Raw genomic sequence first — 23172 nt, forward strand, 5'->3', positions numbered from 1 at the left:
ATTCATTGTCCATTTTTTTATTTTCCTTTTACCTTTCCAATATATGGATAAGGGGTTGTGATCTGCCCAACTATTTGTCTCTATTTCTATTTTACTAATTTGTTCCATTATATGGGCAGGGGCCCAGGCCATATCAATTCTAGACTAAGTCTTGTGTGGGTTAGAGTAAAAAGTATATTGGTTATCTTTTAGGTATTCTTCTCGCCATACATTTTTAATGATAGTTCCGTACTCATTTTCCAGAACGTCCCAGGTAAAATTACCTTTTTTTTCTTTTCTTTTCTCTTCCCAGTATAATCCATTTGGTCATCTGCAATTGCATTGAAGTCCCCTATTATTATCATATTTTCAATTGATAATTCATTAATTTTTTCGTGCAGATCTTTATAGAATTGTTTTTGATTATCATTTGGTGCATAAATTGAGACAATTACAAGAGGTTTTGTTTCTAAATCTAATTGCACTATTAAAATCCGTCCATCACTGTCATTATATATTTCTTTGCATTCAATTAATTCATCAACATACATTGCTACACCTCTTTTCTTTTGATTTGCCAAGCTAGTATATAATTTCCCCAATTTTGAGTTTTTAAGGAGACTTCATTTTGATTTTTTAATATGAACTTCTTGTAAAATATTTATCTGAGCTTTTTGTTTCATAAGTTTAGTTAACACTTGATTTCTTTTCCTCGGGTTGTTCAATCCATTTACCTTGACTGAAAATATTTTCAGATCTTGTATCATCTTTATTTTTAGTACCTTTTAACTTCTTTTGGTTCTCGAAGTCGGGTTTCCAAAATTAGCTTCTGTGAAGCCTGTGTTTGTTTTTGCTCCACTGCCAGTGGTTCCTCCCCTCCACCACATGTAGCCCCCATCGTAACATCACTACTCTTTGGTTCTATCCGAATTTGTTCAATTCTATCCAATCCGCTGCGTGCTAGGAAAGATCTTGCTTATTCCACATTTTCTATTTTCACTCTCGTTGATTGCCAAGTCAAACCCTCTGGTACCAGCCATCTGAAAACAATGTTCTTTCTGATCAAGATGCTTGTAAGAAAGTAGTATTCTCTTCTATTCTCTCGAACTCTCTTCGGGACTTGTTTGAGGATCATGATTTCTTTCCCATTACGTTGAGTGGTCTCATTTTTTGTCAGTCTCAGTATCTCGTCTTTGATAATTCTTCTTGAAAACTTAATATGAACTTCTCTAGGTAAGTTATGGCGTCTTGCATAGCCAGTCTGGACTCAGTAAACTTCATCGATTTCTCTTATCAATTCTGCTGGGTCCGCCTGCATGATGCCTCCTATGACTTCTGCCATTTTTGCGGACAAATCTTAATCTCTTTCTTCATCAATATTTTGGAACCTCAGACCATGTGAAGCGGATTGGAGTTCTAGGTTGGTTATTGCTATATCAAAATCTCTGCGGGCTGCATAGTTGCGATCTTCCTATTCTTCCACTCTCTGTCCCATGACTTGAATTTTTCCCTCTGTCATTTGTATTCTTTTTTCGCTGTCTTGTAAGTTTTGTTGCATGACTTTTATATTTCCATCCATTTCGGCAACATTTCCTTTGACTACATTTAGTTCAGTTTTAAGTTCAGCAATTTCTTTTTTAATCTCATCTTTCATCTCCTTCATTTCTTGTCTCATTTCTTGCTTCTTTTCTTGTAGATACATTTTCATTTCTTCTTTATTCGTATTTTGTCTGAGTTTGTGTCGTTTGTACGACCTCTTGAATGCCTGCTAGTGCTTCTTGAATAGTCTGGAAATTAGAGTCCATAGGTGGCTTTTCTTTTTTTCTTTCTTTTTTCTTTTTAATAAATTTTTATTGATTTTTATAAGATAGTTACATAAAACAAACATATAACAGTGCACAGTGCATGTGCCCATCACCTAACAACTAGACACCCCCCATCACCCCCACCACCCATACAAGAGGATTCAAAGATTTTGATTGATTTATCTATAATTCCTTGGCTCTATCTTGCATTGAGTATTACTAAAAGAGTGATTGCAGTTTATTTTTCACATTTACAACACAGATTCTACTCAACATATAATCTTTCACCTTATTCCATCGTACCATCAGCTTCTCCAATTTGTTCTCGTCAAAATTATTTAATCTTATTTCCATAATTTGGTCCACCATGTACCAGTACCAATTTTGTAATGTCCATTTTGTGGAATCTTTCCAACCCAATACCACCACCGCTTGAGCGCTTTCCAATGCTGCAGATTTAATTTCCTTGAATTCTCCTAGTTTCCTTTGTTTAATTAAAGTTGCTATTTCTTTTGTAATTGTCCAGTTGATTTTTAACATTTTGTTAATTTCATTCTGTACTTCATTCCAGAATTTCTGAATTTCTGCACACTCCCAGAACATATGCATAAAAATTCCCTTTTCTTGGCACCCATGCCAACAATTGCCCTTCTCTTTCCCCTGGAAGTGAGCAAGTTGTACTGGTGTATAGTACCATTTATGTAAAATTTTCCTTCTCATCTCTTTAACTCTCGTATTTTTAATCTTATATATATATTCTACTATTTCTTTCATTTCACTTTCATCTATTTGTAAATCATTTTGCCAGCATCTTGTCAAACTTTTTGTTACTTCCTCTTCCACCTGCAGAAGCATACTATATATATTACCGGCTTGTGCTTTACTCTCATTAATCTTTTCTCTTATTATTTTTTCTAAACAATTTTCTTCTCGTAAGAGAGCTTCTTTATTCTCACTTTTATTTAAATATATGCTTATTGCATTAATCTGCAGCCATTTCTGTTGACCAATCCACCATTCCAATCGAGTTCTGCTAACTCTTCCATCTTTCTCATATAATTGTTCAATTCTCGTTATCCCTTTGCTATTTAATACTTTAATAATTCTGCTTAAGTTAACATCATCACCTGTATTCAATACGTGTAATGTTGATAGCTTGGAATTCCTAGTTCCACATTTCCTCTGCCATTTAGACCATATTTCTAAACATGCTTTGAGAGGGTCAATTAAATTACTGATTTCTGTTCTACTCCAATTTTTAAATAATAACTCTTTATTATTTATATTATTAATTTCCTTTTCTAAATTTACCCATTTCTTTTCCCCCATACCTGTAATTCCATTAATCTTTCTATTTGAAATGCTTCTCTATATAGTACTAAGCACGGGATTCCCCCCCCCCCCCCTCTTTCTCTTGTGCAAACTGCCAATGTTTTCCTATTCTAGGCTTTTTGTTTCCTTCAATCCAAAAATTTCATTTACTATCCCATTCTCTTAGTTTTGCCCCAGGGAAGGTACCCGGTAGAACCTGAAATAAATACATCATTTTTGGTATTATCATCATTTTAAGGGCCCTAATCTTAGCCATTCTTCCCAACTTTTTCCCCTTCCAATTTTTTATCTGCTTCTGAATTTTTTTCCATATTAAATTATAGTTGGCCGTCACTATTTTTATTGGATTCTTAAACAACCAAATTCCTAGGTATTTCATTTTTTTACAGCCTAATCTTCTTTTCCGCGTATGGATATCACTTACAGTTTTTTTTCTTTTGTTTGTGTTCGCCTTCAGGCTAAAATCTTCTTTAACAAACTTGTAGGAATACCAAAAGAGTTCCCTGTGGTGCTGTTAATCTCCTTTATCTGCCGATCTGTTCCTCGTAGACTTCTGTTCTATTTTTAACTTCCACTATCGGCGACCGCTATGGCTGTGTCCAGGCAGCCGCCTGGGCACAGCTCTCCATTCCGGCAGCTGCAGGGCTATCCCTAATCCCCGGGGCCGCGGCGATCCCTCCCGGGGGATCCAGGAGGCCCCCTGTTCTGGGCTGACCCCCTCCGGAGTCAGCACAACGCGAAACGGCGTCCTGCAGGGTGGAAAGGAAGACTGCGGAGCCGTGTTCGGTTCAGGAGGCTGCTGGGAAGCCCCCCAGCCCGGCTGTCACCTTTTAAAACAGCCGCGCGGCTTCCCAGCAGCTTCCCGAAGCCGAACGCCAAATCCGAACTTCCGCGTTTGGCGTTCGGAGACTGCTAAGAAGCCCCGCCGCCCGGCTGTCACCATTTAAAACAGCCTGGGGGCTTCTCGGCGGCCTCCCGAACGCCGAACCCGGAAGTTCGGCTTTGGCTTCGGCGTTTGGGAGGTCGCTGAGAAGCCCCCAGGCTGTTTTAAAAGGTGACAGCCGGGCGGCAGCATTTTTTTTGCGGATTTTTTTTTGGGTTGCACGGATTAATTGACTTTACATTGTTTCCTATGGGAAACAATGTTTCGTCTTACGAACCTTTCGTCTTACGAACCTCCCCCTGGAACCAATTAGGTTCGTAAGACGAGGTATGACTGTAGTTGTTAAACTAATGTAGTTGTTAAACTAATGTATAGTAGTTAAACTAATGTGAGTAGCATGAGTAGATTCTGTCCAATCTCTCAAAAAGATGAGGTGACTGGAGGCGATCTCCCAATAAAATATTTCAGTTCAGATTATAGCATAGAGGCAAATGTACAGAGATATTAAAAGTTCAAATAAATCCTTCATATTTCCAACAAAAATTACCTTAATTTGGAAGACTAATAATACACACAATAAGTATCACTGTATCAAGAAATGGGGTAAATATCCATGTAGTTATAAAATTATGTCTTAATGAATCACTCTGTTGACTGAAAAATAATATGTATCAAGAAAAGCAGTGTCATGAAATGTTAAGGAGCTTTCAACTAAAGGCTCACCCTCCATAGATTTGTACACACTGAAAAACCTTTCAGCTTTAAATTTACAGGTAAGTCAAAAAACATTTCAATAACAAAAATATACTTTCCACTCAGTTGATGAGCCTGGTGTAGTGTTGGCTATCTTGTTTAACATGTTCCAAGCCATGCAATGCTTCTATGGGTCAATAAATCCTTTTTAGGAAGAAAATTGTTTGAAAAGATAAATATAAGGCCAATGATTCCAACAGGCAAATTAGTTGTTAAAGAAAGTTAGCTTACCAGAACCAGAAGAATTTGTCTGCTTTCACCTTAATTCCACATATCTTTTTCCTTTAGGGAAAATAAATCAGAAAAGGTTAGCATTGTGGCTATATGTGTCATACTCATGTGGTGGGCATTGCCCAACCAGATGGCTGGGTTCCATAATGTGATAGGATAAAGGTGAAGCCAATAGTCCAAGACTTAAAACTGTCCAGTTCATTCCTATTTATTCCACGCTGCACATGTATTATAATACCTTCCCGTGCATAACTCCCTAGATAAAATGAGATCTTTCAAAAGTCATAGATACATACATATTTCTTGTGTGAATGGATTAGTGAAGACAGCAAGAAGACATGAAAAGCGCCTGGGAAGATGAGCAAATTATCAGCAAATGAATTATATGGGCTCCTCAATTTGGGCTCAAGACAATGGAGAATATGTTGGCAGATGATGGGACGCCCCCAATCGCATGCTGATTATCATTGGCTCTTTGCATTTTCTCCCACTCTCTGGAAATCAACCCAAAATTTGTCATTGGCTCCCAAGGAACAAAGTGAAAAAAATTAAAAGGGGGGGGGGAGAGAGACGGGAAGACACTCTAACAATGGATTAGTTCCAGAATTAACTCATCTTCCCAGGTGCTTTTCTTGTCTTCTTGCTGTCTTCCACAAAATTATTCTACAGCGCTAGAAGCTCTCCCATCATCCACATCCATTAGGCCTTTCATTTTAAGTTTCCAATTTTGACAGGCTTGCACTTCTGGCCTGCTAAATTGCCTGAGAGAATCATTTTAGCTCAACCTCCTTTACTTAGCCCTTTAAAAGAATCTTTCACACTCTCACTGGTACAAAGAAAAGGGTAATGAAACATCTGCAAAAAAGCAGAAAGTTCAGAGAATCCAAGGTCCCCTCAGAGCTGACTTCACGCTTCGGATGGGGACAGCTCAGGTATCCTGATATCATAATTAATACAGCCCAATAAGTGCAACACATACTTTTATATGTTTTGTGCCTATATTACATACAATTACTTTATTAGGAATCACTAATATTAAGATTAGGAATAATAATCATTAAGGGGCATGCATAAGCGCACCAGTGTGCCTACCGTCCCTGTCCCTAATGGTCCCTTTTATTCATATCCATTTCATGTATTCATAATTATGTTTTTATATCTGTTATCTAATACAGAGGTCTCCAACCTTGGCAACTTTAAGCCTGGAAGACTTCAACTCCCAGAATTGCCCAGCCAGCAAAGGAACCTGGGCTGGGGAATTCTAGGAGTTGAAGTCCCCCAGGCTTAAAGTTACGAAGGTTAGAGACCCCTGATCTAATGCATTCTTGATGAAATAAAAAATAAATTAATAACTCTTGCATATAGAAAAGGCATTCAAGGTAATCCTTTCTCGTTCGTTTTAAAATACCAAACGAAGATATTTCAAGACGCTTGTAGAATCGCCCTAATTCCCCATAATCATGAGAAAAATAATGAATAGGGAAAATCTATGGGCAATAGATTTATTATAACCGGAAACAGATGCCCCTCCGTATAGCCCCTGATATAGCTTGTCTTTACTCCTCTCTCTATGGCCGACCACGGGAAGTGACGTTCCCCTTTCCACCCACCCAAGACTGTCCTCTCGCCGCAGGAAGGTCGCGCAGGCGCAGAGGGGCGCGGGGCCCGAAGCAAGTGTCTGAAATCAGGCTCGGCTAAGAAGATGTCGCGGGGTCCGGGTTCGGGGATGCAACCCAGAGACCTCCCCGAGGAGGTGATCGGCTACACCCCGGATGAGAAGCTCCGGCGGCAGCAGCTGCGAGAGCTGCGCCGCCGCTGGCTCAAAGACCAGGAGCTGAGCCCCCGGGAACCGGTCCTTCCCCCGCGGAAGGTCGGCTGGGTGGAAGGTTTCTGGCAGCGCTTCCTCCAGCCCGAGAAGTTCTGGAAGAGACAGGTGAAGCCTAGCACAAGTGGTGGTGGTGGGGGGGGATAGGGGATTCCCGTCGGATTCCCATGCTTTCTGGCCACGGCGGCTGAGGACGATGGGGGTTGTAGTACAGCATTTGGCCCGGGCACCAGTTTCAGTGAAGGTGCCTCTACCTAAAGCAAAGGAAGGTTTTTGATCGATTTAAGATTGCAACCCTACATTTTATTGGGATTAAAGGTAGAAATTCCCTTTTGCCATAACGACAAATGAAATGATGATAACAAGTGTAATGCGTAAACAAAAAAAGGGAAATGTGTAACAATTTATTTATTTATTTTATTTGACTTCTATGCCGCCCAATCCCGGAGGACTCAGGGTCGCAATGTCGAATTATTGCAATAGTTATTTTAAAGAAAATATTTCAAAACAAATAACATTTAAGAAAAAAGAAACTCCCTGGTCCACTGGATGTGAGATCTGACAAGCGCTTAGCAGACGTGTGTTATGATTTGTGTGGTTTAATGCCCACATACATACCTCTAATTCAGTGTTTCCCAACCTTGGCAACTTGAAGATATCTGGACTTCAACTCCCAGAATTCCCCAGCCAGCGAATGGAATTCTGGGAGTTGAAGTCCAAATATCTTCAAATTGCCAAGGTTGGGAAACACTGCTCTAATTGACTTTCTTGCTTAAAGATGCCTCTCTAGTATTTACCTGGTGTCTTTTTAAAGTAGAGGTATTGAATCGGTAGGTCATTGGGTCACGTCATTGTCTCAAGAAAGCTAAAATGTTTGATTTTGATTTATATATATATTTATTGGACTTTTATGCCACCCCTCTCTGAGGACTCAGGGCGGTTTACAACATATAAAATAACAATATATAACAATATATAATTAATAATCTAAAAACCCGAAGACCATAATAACACTCATACTCATTCAATCCACTAAGTCGCATAACTTTCGTTGGCCAGCGGGCAGAAGTCTAATAGCCCCAAGCCTGGTGACATAAATGAGTCTTGAGACTCTTACGGAAGGCAAGGAGGGTGTTAAAAAGTGTGTTAAGGTGAATATAATGATATATAACAGTGATAGCATAGCATAGCATTTAGACTTATATACCACTTTACAGTGCTTTACAGCCCTCTCTAATCGGTATACAGAGAGTAAACTTATTGCCCTCAACAATCTGGGTCCTCAATTTTACCGACCTTGGAAGGATGGAAGGCTGAGATTTGATCTGCCAAACTGCTGGCAGCCGGGGATCAGTAGAAGTAGGTTGCAATACTGCACCTCAACTACTGCACCACCAAGGCTCATCATAATACCTTCCTAGCAATAAATAAATAAATAAAATTGGTAAATTCACAATTCAAACTCTTGGCAAATACAACAGTTAGCCCTATCAGCAGAAGTAGGTGGAAGTACTGCACTCTACCCACTGCACGACTGTGGCTATAATGATATACAACAGTGATGGCAAACCTTTCATGGCTCGGGTGCCAAAAGGGCGTGCATGCCCCAAAAAGTGCGCCCCTGCATGCCCATGTGCATAATGCAATGCACTCCTCCCCACATGTGTGCACAACCCCATTATTATTGTTATTATTATTATTAATAATTTTATTAATTTTATTATTATTATAAATTTTATTATTATTATTTTATTATTAATTGGATTTGTATGCCAATTAATAATAATATTAGTAGTAGTAGTAGCATGCACACACACACCCGCCTCCCCCACACATGCCCACAGGCCTCACTTAAACCTCCAGACTTCTGTTTGGCCCATTGGGCTGGGATTTTTTTGCCGTCCTCAGGCTTCAGGAAAACCTCCTGAAGCCTGGGGATGGCGAAAAATGGCCGAATGGGACAACCGGAAGTTGGTTTCCGAATTTCCGGTTGGTCCATTGGGCTATTTTCCCAGCAAAAGGAAGCTTTCCTAAAGCCAAGGAAGAGCAAAAATGGCTGAAAAGAAGGCCGATAATCAGCTGGCCAGCACACACATGTATGCTGGAGCTACATAGGGCAATGCCTTGCATGCCCTCAGATATGGCTCCGTGTGCCACCTATGGTGCACGTGCCATATGTTTGCCATCATTGAAATATAATATGGTAATGCTCCACATAATAAAATATGTAAATATCCCTAGCAAATCAGAACTTCCTGGGTTTTGTTTATTGAGCTTTCTTGACTGGGTTGGATTTAGATACTACCCCTATTTCAGATTGAATCTGAGTGGGTCATGATGTAAAAAGGTAAAAGCATAGTAGAAAATAGGGGGGGGAAATAGAGATTGTTTGTATAAAGGAGAATCACAGCCATTTGCTGCATGCAGCGAATTTTGACTTATGACCACAATGGAGCCCACAATTTTGGTGGTTACGTGAGACAGTTGTTAGTGAGCTTTGGCCCATTTTAAAACTTTTCTTGCCACAGCTGTTAAGTGAATCACTGCAGATGATGAATTAATAACAGTTGGTTTAGTGAATCTGGCTACCCCATTGACTTTGCTTGTCAGAAGGTCGTAAAAGGTGATCACAGGATTTTGGGACGCAGCAATGGTCATAAATATGAACTGGTTGCCAAGCACCTAAATTTTGATCACCTGATCGTGAGGATGCTGCAAAGGATGTAATTGTGAAAAATGGTCATAAGTTACTTTATCTAGTACTGTTGCAACTTTGAACCATCACTAAATGAACGTATTGTAAGTTGAAGACTACTTGTATATAAGGACAAAGGTGATTAATCTTAATCAGGGCCCCAGTATGGCCAAAATAACAACAAAACATCTTTAATATACAGTGTTCCCTCGATTTTCGCGGGTTCGAACTTTGCGGAAAGTCTATACCACGGTTTTTCAAAAATATTAATTAAAAAATACTTTGCGGGTTTTTTCCCTATACCACAGTTTTTCCCCACCCGATGACATCATATGTCATCGCCAAACTTTCATCTGCCTTTAATAATTTTTTTTTTTAATAAACTTTAATAAATAATCATGGTGAGTAATAATCTGAATGGTTGCTAAAGGAATGGAAAATTGCAATTTAGGGGTTTAAAGTGTTAAGGGAAGGCTTGTGATACTGTTCATAGCCAAAAATAGTGTATTTACTTCCGCATCTCTACTTCGCGGAAATTCGACTTTCGCGGGCGGTCTCGGAACACATCCCCCGCAAAAAGTGAGGGAACACTGTATACGTATGTTTGAAGTAGCTCCATTGAAACCCAGGAATATTTTCTAACAGTTTTTCAGCCTTCTGTTTTTGAAAATCTCTGAAAAACTAAATCACAGCTGGTGCAATTAAAAGACGCAGGGTTCTACAAAGGAAGTGAGGCCTGGGCGATGTATTTCTGTAATATATCTGGGATTTGCTATATTTGGATAACAAAGCAGGCTGTTTTCTTAAAGGAATTTGGCAATGTGTGAAAGTTCTTAATTTGGGGGGGGTAAAGAAAATTTGTAGAAGGTCTCTGAAATAACTACATGCTGCAAGGCACCTTTTATCTTTCAGCATGGAGGGAAGAGCTGAAGATCTTGTCTCATTTTGTGTGAACGTTCCTATCTGTACCCAACAAAGTGATTTTTGAAAACTTATTTGGAATGAATTAGCTTTATGGCTAATTCAGCTATGCATAAAAATTATAGTTTAGTGTGGGATAACATGATAAGTATGTACAGATAAATTTATCTTACCCCATGGCTATTCCAGAAGGCAAAGGAGATTTGTTCCTACCGGCTTGTACTGTAGTTTGCTATTACATAAAAATAACATTAAAACATCATTTTTGAATTTCAACAAATCCAATGAAATCATATTGATGCAATCAAGCAGCAAAAAACTAATTTTTAAAATTATTTTTAGGTATTCAAGATGTACAATACTGGAAAACTTACTATAACTAACATTATTATTCCTCTATGGATTTCCTATTATATTGTCAAGTATCATGTCCAGGTATGTATGTATGCGGAGTGTATCCTTTTGCTGATTAATTCCAATAACATATTTTATTTCTGATAGTTGAAAGCTAGGCTTAGGATATGTTAAAGCCCCACCACCACCACCATCAGAGTGCTGAAATCAGTGCTGAAATGTGCCTTCTATTTTAGCTTCTGAGACACAACAGATTTTTTTCTGATGAAGCAGAAATGATGTTTCCTGATTGGAATAGTGCCTGTCCTTTAAGAAGTATTACTGTGCTATGCACTCATGATTTGGTGTGGAATGGTAGAACAGGAGAAAAGAAGTGTACCATATTTTTTGGAGTATAAAACGCACCTTAGCTTTTGGGGAGGAAAATAGGAGGGAAAGCCTGCCTGCCAGATATTCATCTGGCTAGTGTCCTTAGTCTGGTCAGCTTCAGCACATTATTTTATCCCCTGGTTTGGACTTAAAAAAAACCTTATTCAGAGCAAATAGCAATGAAAAAAAGCCTGCAAAGATTTAGGGCTGGAAAAACCTTTCTTAAGAGAAAGTAACAATAAAAAGCCTGCAAGCCAGTAAGATCTGGGAAGATTGTTAGCACTTTGTTAGGGCTGGAAAAAAACTTATTCGGAGCAAATAGCAATGAAAAAAGCCTGCAAAGACTTAGTGCTGGAAAAACCTTTCTTAAGAGAGAGCAACAATAAAAAGTCTGCAAGCCAGTAAGATCTGGGAAAATCGTTAGCACTTTGTTAGGGCTGGAAAAAAACTTATTTGGAGTTAGTAGTAATGGGAAAAAAGCTTGCAAAGACTGAAGGCTGGAAAAAAACCTTCTGACCGATTAGCAATGAAAAAAGCCTGCAAGCCAGTAAAGTCAGGAAGATCATTAGTGCCACGTTAGGGCTGGAAAAAAGGGCTTCAAAAAAACTACATTCAGAGTATAAGACACACCCAACTTTTCAGCCACTTTTAGGGAGGAAAAAGGTACACCTTACACTCTGAAAAATACAGTTTTTTGGGGTGTGTTTGTTCTTGAGTTTTGTTTTGTTGTTTTGGGGTTGTTTTTTTTACTATTCGGTCAATCTGAGATCCAGTGGTGGTACTAAAGGTGATCTTTTTCGTTCTAATCTGATATGGCCCCACCAAGAAAATGCAACATGCAAAAATCTTTAATACCATGCTATTGCAAAATAATAATTGTGAATGCCTAGAGTGTGATCAGAATTTGGTCTAAATCCTTTTAAGGGGTGAGAGATTCTGTTTAAAGCAGTGTTTCCCAACCTTGGCAACTTGAAGATATTTGGACTTCAACTCCCAGAATTCCCCAGCCAGCGTCCTCTGGTTGGGGAATTTTGGGAGTTGAAGTCCATATATCTTCAAGTTGCCAAGGTTGGGAAACACTGCTTTAAAGCATATAAACAACAGTGTGTTGTGTCAATATCTTTCCTGAAAACATTGAGTTAATTTTTTTTTTTTGTGGGAAATGGTACATGAACAGTTAGATTTGATAACTGTTAACTACTCTTTTAAGTACAATGGCTTTTAATATTTTTCTTTTCCTGGGATAAACATATATCCATCTTAAGATAAAACACAGGAAATAGTATAAGGGCAGACTAGATGGACCATGAGGTCTTTTTCTGCCGTCAGTCTTCTATGTTTCTATGTTTCTATAGCTATTCAGCATATTGCCTTGTAAGTATTTTTAGTAATACTTCTAATCTTGCATGAACAACTTGCTTTACAGCAATTTAATTGAGTAAGGTCTGGGGTTTGACTTGACCATTTTGGAATGAGAAAGTTCCTCTGCTATAGTTATTCTCTCGTTTAGGATCATTGTGCTGCATGGCTCACATTTGTGTAAGCTTCAGCTTTTACGCAATACTACTATGATATTCTTCTCCAGAACCTGGTAGTACAGTCACCGCAAAGGTGCTTTTTCAAGAGGCAAGTGGAATTTCTAGTTTTTCGCTTCTCATCCAAAGGAGCTTCTTCAGCTGCATGATGTTTTTTGCATCTTTGGGACAACCATGACCTGGGTAACTGACAATCTCTATAGACTCGCGATGGCGAACCTATAGCACGTGTGCCACAGGTGGCACATGGAGCCATATCTGAAGGCACATGAGGCTTTGCCCTATGCATGCTGGCCAGTTTATTTTCAGCTTTCCAGAGGGTGGGGGGAAGGTGGTTTTCACCCTCCCTACGCTTCAGGAAAACCTCTAGAGCCTTTGGATGGCAAAAAATGGGCCCAACGGACCAAACGAACTTGCAGTAGGCCAGTTGGGCCATTTTTCGCTCTCCCTAGTGTTATGCCAGGCTTCTCGTTAATAGCCCCCAGTGAGAGAGGAATGCAAAGTCAAATACACAGAAGAAAGAAAAGTAGTTTATCTGAAACAATGTTAAAAGCACACACATTTAAGCAGAGTCAAATTTCTCTCACCCAGATAACAGTCATGGAATACGGTCAAAAGCAGGAACAAAAGAGAACAATGAAGTCAGCTGTGATTCCTCACAACTCCCCCTTCTTTGAGTCCACAAGAGTTAACTGTGAATTGTTCAAAGAGTCAACAGAAATCCTGGAATAGTCCAATCCTTGGCAATGATCTCTCTCCAAACAAATAAACGCCCACATGCGCACTCCCCAATGCCCGTAATTTATCATCAACCCCATTAACCTAATTGCTTCAGCAACAGGTGTTCCCCCTTATCTCCGATGATACCTGTGCAGTTGGTCCCTTCTAACCATGAGCCTGCATATTCGGGCATCTATCCACCGATCCTCCTCTGAGTCTGATGACTCACTAATGGGGTCATTAACTAATGGGCTGCCTGCACCCATCTCTCCGTCTGATTCTGCTTTCCCACCATCTGACCTTGGCAATGAATCCTCACTATCAGAAGCTGCTGGCAACAATACAAGTCTCTGTGACCCTGAGGATTCCCCTAAACCAACGTCCAAATTCCCTGTTGCAGGAGCTGGCCCCGAGCCAACCACAACATCTAGGCTGTGGAGACTTTCCTGAAGCCTGGGGAGGGTGAAAAACAGCCCAACAGGCCTTTCCGAAGTCCAGAGGCTTTAGTAAAGCCTGCGTGCATTCCCAGTGAAGGCAGTACAGGAGGGTTGTGCATGTATGGGCTGATGGAGGGCGTTGCATATGGGCGTGGACACATGCTATTGTACATGCGCGTCCTCTCTTGAGCAAAAAAAAAGGTTCACTGATATAGACATTTAGCTATGCATTTTGGAATGAGCACCCTTCAAATTATGTAGGAGTATGAAGGAATGTGGAGGAAAAAACCCTGCAGGTTGCAGGAACCATTTGCGCTTCAGTTTGAGTTGCAGATGACATAGACTCATCACCAACAGCCTGCGCCTCTCTTCAATAGTGAAGGGACGCAGGGCAGAAAACATCTCATACAGCCAAGAAGATTCCACCCAACGTTTGTACTACTCAGGCGACCCTGAGGACACAGATAAACCTCCAAGTGACCTCAGCGACTCTCCAAAAGAATGTGATTGACGATTGACGACCGCTCTGTGAGGAATATAAACCCTTTCATTTTCCACCATCCAGTCATAGCTGAAGAAGCTTCTTGGGTGAGAAGCGAAACATCTTCGAAGAAAAACAAGAAAGTTCAGTTGCCTCCTGAAGAACCACCTTTGGGACAACAATGACCTGGATGACTGAGAATCTCCATAAACATTTGGTAGTACAGTCCTAAATTGTGGCGTTGAAAGTGACCTAAGAGATTGAATTCTCTGCGCTCTGTAACATTCACTGCTTCATCCCGATATAGAACTATCAAGCTTTTCTTTGAAAACTTCCAGAGAAGGGGAAGATTGAGAGTTCCTCCTGCCAATATGTTTTTCTTTATATCTTTGAAGTTTCATCCCATTAATTTTAGTCTTACTCGAAACAAGTGAGAATGAGTCAGGACCCTCTACAGCAGGGGTCTTCCATCCAGCCTTGGGAACTTTTAAACTTGTGGACTTCAACTCCCAGAATTCCTGGCTGAGGAATTCTGGGAGTTGAAGTCTACAAGTCTTAAAAGTTGCCAAGATTAGAGATCCCTGCTCTACAGTGTGAAGCCCTTCAAATATTTCAGCTAGCTATCACATCTCCTTTCAAACTCTTCTGCTAACCTTATCTAGATCTTTTAATCATGCCTTCGCTTGTAGGACTTCAATGCTTTCACCAGATTCCAATCTCTTCACCATGTTGGTAGCCCTTCTCTGGATTCGCTCCAGTTTAAAAAATATCTTTTAAACTGAGTGGTGGAGGACTGAACATGATAGGCCTAAGGCTGAATACAACGGGATAATTACTTTCATGTAATCTGATATCTGTTTATCTTGAGGCTCCTTGAGATATCAATTGCTTCCCCCCCCCCTTTTTTGCAGCTGCATTATACTGCTGTGACATGTTGAACTTCTACTCCACTAGAACAGTCAAGTTCTCCTTATACAGTGGTACCTCTACTTAGGAACTTAATTCATTCTGTGACCAGATTCTTAAGTAGAAATATTCTTAAGTAGAAGCAATTTTTCCCATAGGAACCAATGTAAAAGCAAATACCGCGTGCAAACCCATTAGGAAAGAAATAAAAGCTCAGAATTTGGGTGGGAGGAGGAGTGAGAGGAGGACAGTTGCTGCCGAAGGAAGAAGGTAAGATGAGGGGAATCAAAAACATCCAAAACTTTAAGGCTTAAAAAAAAAAGAAGGACTCTGAGGCTGTGAGGAGAAGCAAGCACCTCTAATACACCCGGCGTGAGGTGCCTTCCATACACTAACTGCTGCTACCTGCTGCCTCTTCCTTCCCATGCTGAAGGGCTCCCCTCTCCTGTCACTCATTCGCTTTGTAGCCGGCACCTTTCCTTTGCTGTGGTGACTCCTCGGATACCCAGAGCGAAGGGAGTGTTTCTTTTCTCTGGGCATTGGCAGAGGTTTACTCTCTGTTCAAGCGCCCAGAGAAAGGAAAATGCTTTGTTCGCTCTGGCCTGCCAAAGCCTCCTTAAGCGCTATCGAAAGGCTCCTCTGGCAGCCCAGATGGCCAGGATTAAAGGGGGAATGGCAGGAAACTGGCCGGTCCTTCATGTCGCTCTCAAATTTACTGGGAAATTATTCTGGGCTCGGGTTCTTAAGTAGAAAATGGTTCTTAAGTAGAGGCAAAAAAATCTTAAACACCCAGTTCTTATCTAGAAAAGCTCTTAAGTAGAGGTGTTCTTAGGTAGAGGTACCACTGTATATGCTGCTCTTGAGCAAGATTTCCCTCATCCTGTATGTTTTTTTTTTTGTTTCACTTAGTGGTATTTAAATTGTTCCCTATTAAATTTCTTCGTTTGTTTCCACCCACTGTTCCAGCTTAAATTCTCCCCCATCTTCTCCTCCCAAGTGGTAGCTATTTTAGCTAATATATCCTGCCTTGATATCTGTTGCAAATTATCTATTCACACAATAATCGCAAGCAATTTGGGTCACAGGTCAAAAAACATGATTCCACCATCATTTCTTTGAAAACAGAAATAGAATCTTAGTGTGATGAGCTTCAGCTTTGCAGCATCTGTTTGCCTGTAGGCAAGAACTTCAGTTAACTTTTTGACCAGAACCACTATTTCCCATTCTAATATTGTACCAGTAATATATTTAGTAAGCACCTGTGTAACTTGGGAAATGTGTTGTTTTTTCATGGTTAAGAATCAGTATTCACTCGTGCTGATATCCACAAATAAGAAACTGATACAGGTATTTTCCATAAGCCTAATAAAAAAATGAGTTCCTCCTATTCATGAAAGTGTCTATAGTATATTCTTATTTTAATTGGCTGCATAGACTTTTGCTGAGAACACATTGAAGTCAAATGATTCCATAGTATAAGGAGCTGGAAAGATACCATGATTGGAAAAGTATCTGATAAATTCCAAAGAATGTCTAAATTATTATGGTACTTCATAATCATCATTCTGCTGCTTTCATTTGCAGGTTACTCCCCTTGGTATTGTTGAAAAAAACCCTACAATATATCCAGTAAGTTGTTGTCTTAATATTCTATGTAACTTCCATTTGTGTTAAAAAAAACCACATTCAATTTAATATTATAAATTAAGGAAATATGGGCTGATTGTATTTCATTTCATTTTTGCCTTTAAATCATTTTTGATTAAGATGACTGCAGTTTTCTTGGTAAGGCTGTTCAGAAGTAGTTTGGCCTGCTTTTCTAAGGCTTCCTAAATGTCTCTCTCTGAGGTACTAGGCCAAAGTCACCCAGTTGCTTTGTGTTAAAGCAGGACTAAAATTTGCTCAGTACCTTCAATTCCTTCCTCAGTCAGGAACATCTACTAAATTAGAAAGTGAACACAAAAATATTCTTTGAAAATAATGGATATGTTGCTTCATTGCTAAGATGGCTTTGGTATGTTCTCTGTAGTAGCCATTTCTTTAATTCTGAACATTCCAGTTACAAATAGGTTTGAAATAGACATTTACTCTTAATGATCTGTAAAAAGATTTATTTTTATGGCCATACAAAATTATTGTGGCTGGTTAACACTGTTTGTCCTACACCAATTTGTTATATAATGAGGATTTCTAAGTTACCAGTAATAAAAAGCTCTTGTATGAATTGTGTGTAAATAGTACCAAATCTTCCTCTTGAAAACAAAAACCTAGAGGTACTTAGTGTATGTTTTCTTTAAAATATTTTCATATTCTGATTTCCCCCCCCCCCCCATTTATAGGGAGACAGGAAAGAGGAAAAAGGAATTCATCCACCAGCACATGGACCTGCAGCAGAATTGCCTTATTGTGAGGACTGAAAGGCTCCAGGACCTTTAAAACTAAAACATTTACTTTACTGTTTCCTATATAAATGAATATAAAATTCAAACTGGAATTTTAAATCATTAAGAAACAATGATTTTGGCTAATGTGCATTATATGTGGGAGGCAAGTGCTATGCTGGGATGATCTCTAAGGGTAGTCACTCATCCAACAGGCCTTAGAAAACATACAACATAGAAACAAGTTTAAAAGATAAATAAAATGAAATAAAAGATGTGAATAGCAGCCAAAGAATGTAAACTTTCTTTATTCAGATAAACCACTTTGAACCCTGAAGCTATTCACATTAAAGCTTCAGTGAGGATGCCATCATAAATATATCCATAACAAACAGGAGGATTAGTGCTTATTGCTTTACTAAGCATGGAGAAAATTTTATTTAAATTAAGTCTGGTAAGGGCCTGTTGACTCTTGATGGCTGTTAAGCAGATTTGACATTTAAAGAGTGCCATCGGCTTAAAAATGATTGGCATTAAAAGCAATTAAGGTCTGGGTATCATACCAGAGTGGAAAATTCTTTTACAAGAGAAAGTCAGAACTCTAAAGAAATCTACCAAAGCACCAAGCCATTTTCAGACAGGCAAACTCAAGCTGAGATTCAACCAGATTTTTTTTTAAATGGTCAAGAAGATCATGCATTAAGATAATTTATGAAGGAAAAGTCACTGATACAACAAGATGTGACCAAAAAAATTAAGTTGGATAAAAATCTTACCAATTCCTCTCATTGTCTTCTATTGTAATTACAATTGACAGCAATAATGATGGAGAGAATGGCACTACAGTGATCCCCCGGTTATTGCGTCCCCGACCATTGCGAATGGGCTACATCGCGATTTTTCAACCCGGAAGTAAAAACACCATCTGCGCATGTGCGCCCTTTTTTCCTATGGCCACACATGCGTAGATGGTGTTCCCCGCCGGGCAGATCAGCTGCTGGGCGGCTTCCCTGGGTCTTTCCCCTCTTGCTGGCGGGAGGGCGAGAAGCCCCCCCCAGCACCCGCTCGCCCTCTGTTCGCCCGCCCTTCGCCCGGCCACCCGCCATTTGCTCGCTGCTCGCCCGGCCACCCGGGTTCGTTTGGCTTCGGGACTCAGTTGGGAAGCGGCACGGGTGTTTTAAAAGGTCTCCGCCGGCATGGGGGGCTTCTTAGCACCCCCCCAAACCCGGGTTGGGAGTTCGGGGGGGGTAGGAAGCCCCCCATGCCGGCGGAGACCTTTTAAAACACCCGTGCCGCTTCCCAGCTGAGTCCTCAAGCCAAGCGCAGAAGTTAGCCTTGAATCCCTTTGAATCCCGCCGCTTCTGCTGGATACGGGCGATGGGGGGGGGCGAGCTGCCACAGCCCCTGGCTTCCTCACCGCTCGTCCCACCCACCGCCCGTATCCAGCAGAAGCTGCTGGATTCAAAGTGATTCAGGGAACAGAATGGAGCGTTCCGCAGCGGGGCTGCTAAGGGGGGGGGGGAGCCGAGCCCAGCCCCGTGACATTCGCTTTCCTGCCACCCGCAGCCGAGTGATCCTGGGCTCCTTCGCAACCTCGGAGAGCTTCCTGGGCATGAAAGCTCACGTAAACCAGGAAGCTCTCTGAGGTTGCGAAGGAGCCCACAATCACTCGGCTGCAGGCGGCAGGAAGGCGAATGCCACGGGGCTGGGCTCGGTTATCCCCTCGGCTCCCCTCCTACCAGCCCCGCCGCGGAAGGCTCCATTCTGTTCCCTGAATGGAGACCGCCGGCCACTCAATCGGGCCGGCAGGGAACAGAATGGAGCGTTCCGCGGCGGAGCTGGTAGGAGGGGAGCCGAGGACGGAACCGAGCCCAGCCCCGTGGCATTCGCCTTCCTGCCGCCTGCAGCCGAGTGATCGTGGGCTCCTTCGCAACCTCAGAGAGCTTCCTGGTTTTCGTGAACTTTCATGCCCAGGAAGCTCTCCGAGGTTGCGAAGGAGCCCACGATCACTCGGCTGCAGGCGGCAGGAAGGCGAATGCCACGGGGCTGGGCTCGGTTATCCCCTCGGCTCCCCTCCTACCAGCCCCGCCGCGGAAGGCTCCATTCTGTTCCCTGAATGGAGACCGCCGGCCGCTCAATCGGGCCGGCAGGGAACAGAATGGAGCCTTCCGCGGCGGGGCTGGTAGGAGGGGAGCCGAGGACGGAACCGAGCCCAGCCCCGTGGCATTCGCCTTCCTGCCGCCTGCAGCCGAGTGATCGTGGGCTCCTTCGCAACCTCAGAGAGCTTCCTGGTTTTCGTGAGCTTTCATGCCCAGGAAGCTCTCCGAGGTTGCGAAGGAGCCCACGATCACTCGGCTGCAGGCGGCAGGAAGGCGAATGCCACGGGGCTGGGCTCGGTTATCCCCTCGGCTCCCCTCCTACCAGCCCCGCCGCGGAAGGCTCCATTCTGTTCCCTGAATGGAGACCGCCGGCCGCTCAATCGGGCCGGCAGGGAACAGAATGGAGCCTTCCGCGGCGGGGCTGGTAGGAGGGGAGCCGAGGACGGAACCGAGCCCAGCCCCGTGGCATTCGCCTTCCTGCCGCCTGCAGCCGAGTGATCGTGGGCTCCTTCGCAACCTCAGAGAGCTTCCTGGTTTTCGTGAGCTTTCATGCCCAGGAAGCTCTCCGAGGTTGCGAAGGAGCCCAGGATCACTCGGCTGCGGGCGGCAGTAAAGCGAATGTCACGGGGCTGGGCGCTAGCTGTCGCCGCTTTCGAGCTGAGTCCTGAAGCGAATTCGCTTCAGGACTCATCTCGAAAGCCCGCTAGCGAGGAGCCGAAGATTGGGGGCGGCGCGGCTGTTTTAAAACGTCGCCGCCGGCATGGGGGGCTTGCCAGCACCCCCCGGACCCCCAACCCGGGTTTGGGGGGCTGCTAGGAAGCCCCCCATGCCGGCGGCGACGTTTTAAAACAGCCGCGCCGCCCCCAATCTTCGGCTCCTCGCTAGCGCTGCGGAAGTTAAAAACACCATCTGCACATGCGCAGATGGTGTTTTTACTTCCGCAGCGCTACTTCGCGAAAACCCGCTCGTTGCGGGGGGTCCTGGAACGGAACCCTCGCAACGAGCGGGGGATCTACAGCTATTTACCAACTGACAGATAATCTTTGTTTTTAGTCTGGCACCAATGAGTTAGTTGATAACTCAAAGTTCAGTTTGAATATCCTCCTTCTTGTGATTCTCCTTTCCCCAGCCAAAGAGTTTCTATTCTTCTTTTACTATTTATTGTTAACTAATTGTTAAACTAAACATCACCATCCGCGAGTCACATGCCAGTGGGCAAATATACACATTTAAATTGTAGATCAAAAATAAAAATCTTATTAAATTAATTGGAATGCCTACTTTCCACGTCAGCTCAGGAATATAAGTTATTTATTTATTTATTCATTCAGAAAAGTGCACCTGTAACCTGGCCTTTTTTGTTTATGCCTATTGCCACCTCTTCTTTTTTCATTTTCCTCTGCTCTGATGTTTCCTTTTCAAGTCGTGGTGGGTTTCTGTCAGAAAGCTGTACGTTTTTTCAGTTGTTAGCTGAAACATCAGTGTCTGAAGACAGCTGAACAAACTCAGGAGTTATCCAAGTTAATGGTTTGACATAGTCAACAATAACACAGTTGTCCGAAGAATTGCCGCTATCTCCATTTACTTCATTTGCTCAGGATGGTGGCCCCAAAGCATAATGGGAATTGTAGTTCAAAAGTTTATTGCTACTGTAAAGTGTATGGTGTGTGTGTGTGCGTGCGTGCGTGCGTGCGTGCAGGGGGTGAATTGGCAGGTACACATTCTCCCCACTCAAAAGGGACAAAAGTGACGTTCCCAAACTTTTCTTACCCATACAAATCAATTTGTCAGTCAATATGGATATCAAAAGAGAAAGAAGGGCTCTTAAACTGCACAATCTTAACACGTGTTTATTCATGAATTAAAAACTCAAATCAAAACGAATTCAGTGCAGAAGTTATTATTTATTATTATTATTTATTAAATTTGTATGCCGCCCCTCTCCAAAGACTCCTGCTGTCTTCTTCCCTTTTCCCTCATTCATTCATTCATTCATTCACTCATTCAATTTACGTATATACCATCCAACTCCCAACAAATTTAGGCAGTTTACAATATGTTAAAGCAGTGTTTCCCAGCCTTGGCAACTTGGAGATATCTAGACTTCAACTCCCAGAATTCCCCATTTGCTGGCTGGGGAATTCTGAGAGTTGAAGTCCAAATATCTTCAAGTTGCCAAGGTTGGGAAACTGTGTTAAAGCACACCTAAAAGAAAGAAACAACATAAAAGAAGACAAACAAAAGGAAACAAAGATGGGAATGATAAACTAACCAGATGGGGAGCAGAGTAAAGACGAGGGCTTCAATCATACTTGCCAAATGCATAGACAAGATTCTTCTCTGATGTCCCGACTCCTAAAGGTGCTTTTTCAAGAGGCAACTGCACTTTCTGGTTTTTCCTTGAAGATGTTTTGCTTCTCGTCCAAGAAGCTTCTTCAGCTTCAGGGATTGTTCTTTGGGACAGCCATGACCTGGATGACAGAATCTCCATAGACGTTTCTCTGCTGAAACTCGGAAATTGAGTGTTTGTGGTGCTCTGTTTTCCTTCTGTTTTTGTCTTTGGATGTTGGGAGGGATGTGTGCAGGGGTGGGCTGCTGGCCGGATGGGATGGGGGATGCAGTGGGGTTGCGAAAGTGGAGCTCCACCCCAGAGCACCCAATTTGCACTGAAAGATGTTGAAAGAAAATGCAGGGCATCCTGCATAGGCCACACCCACAGTGTGGTAGTAAAAAATTTGGTAACCCTTCACTGGATGTGTGTGTGTTTGTAGTGGGCTTATTTAGAGGAGGCTCAACACCTCCACCCCAATTGATCTTAGGTTATTAGAGTTCTGCCTTAGGAGGCAGTGTCATATTTACAACCTTGCCGCCTCAGAGTCCCTCTTTTTATTAAGCCTTAAAGTTTTGGATTTTTTTTTTATTCCCCTCATCTCACCTTCTTCCTTCAGCAGCGACTGTCCTCCTCTTTCTCCTCCTCCTCCCATCCAAATTCCAAAGTTTTATTTCTTTCCTAATGGGTTTGCACACAATATTTGCTTTTACATTGATTCCCATGGGAAAAATTGCTTCTACTTAAACTTTTCTACTTAAGAACCTGGTCATCGAACGAATTAAGTTCTTAAATAGAGGTGCCACAGTACATTGAGAGCCTATGCATTAAAGACAAATTCCTTTTGTGTCCAATCACACTTGGCCAATAAAGAACCTATTTATTTATTTATTTATTAGATTTGTATGCTATTACAGTATTCTATTCTATTCCACTCCACTCCAATTCAATCTCTATTCCATTCCATTTTCTATTCTATTCTATGCCAATCTAGTCCAATCCAAATTCCTATTTCTATTCCTATCCTATTTTCTATCTCAACTACGTCTGGGGATCCCTGGGAATCTCCCTTCCCGAAGGGAGGGGGGAAGAGGAGAGGCGGAGAAAGAGGCGGAGGCTTTGGACCCCTTAACAAAA

At 41.9% G+C, this 23172-nt stretch overlaps 1 protein-coding gene across 1 annotated transcript; it reads left to right on the forward strand.

Moving 5' to 3' along the window:
- Window positions 1-6605: 6605 nt before the first annotated feature.
- NDUFB6 (NADH:ubiquinone oxidoreductase subunit B6) lies at window positions 6606-17714 on the forward strand. The gene is made up of 4 exons (XM_070742455.1): window positions 6606-6916; window positions 10767-10859; window positions 16811-16855; window positions 17566-17714. Exons 1-4 carry the CDS (start codon window positions 6686-6688, stop codon window positions 17641-17643), a joined length of 447 nt encoding a protein of 148 aa, XP_070598556.1. The 5' UTR covers window positions 6606-6685; the 3' UTR covers window positions 17644-17714.
- The last annotated feature ends 5458 nt before the right edge of the window (window positions 17715-23172 follow it).

The sequence above is a fragment of the Erythrolamprus reginae genome, chromosome 2 (genome assembly GCF_031021105.1).
Source record: "Erythrolamprus reginae isolate rEryReg1 chromosome 2, rEryReg1.hap1, whole genome shotgun sequence".
NCBI lineage: Eukaryota > Metazoa > Chordata > Lepidosauria > Squamata > Dipsadidae > Erythrolamprus > Erythrolamprus reginae.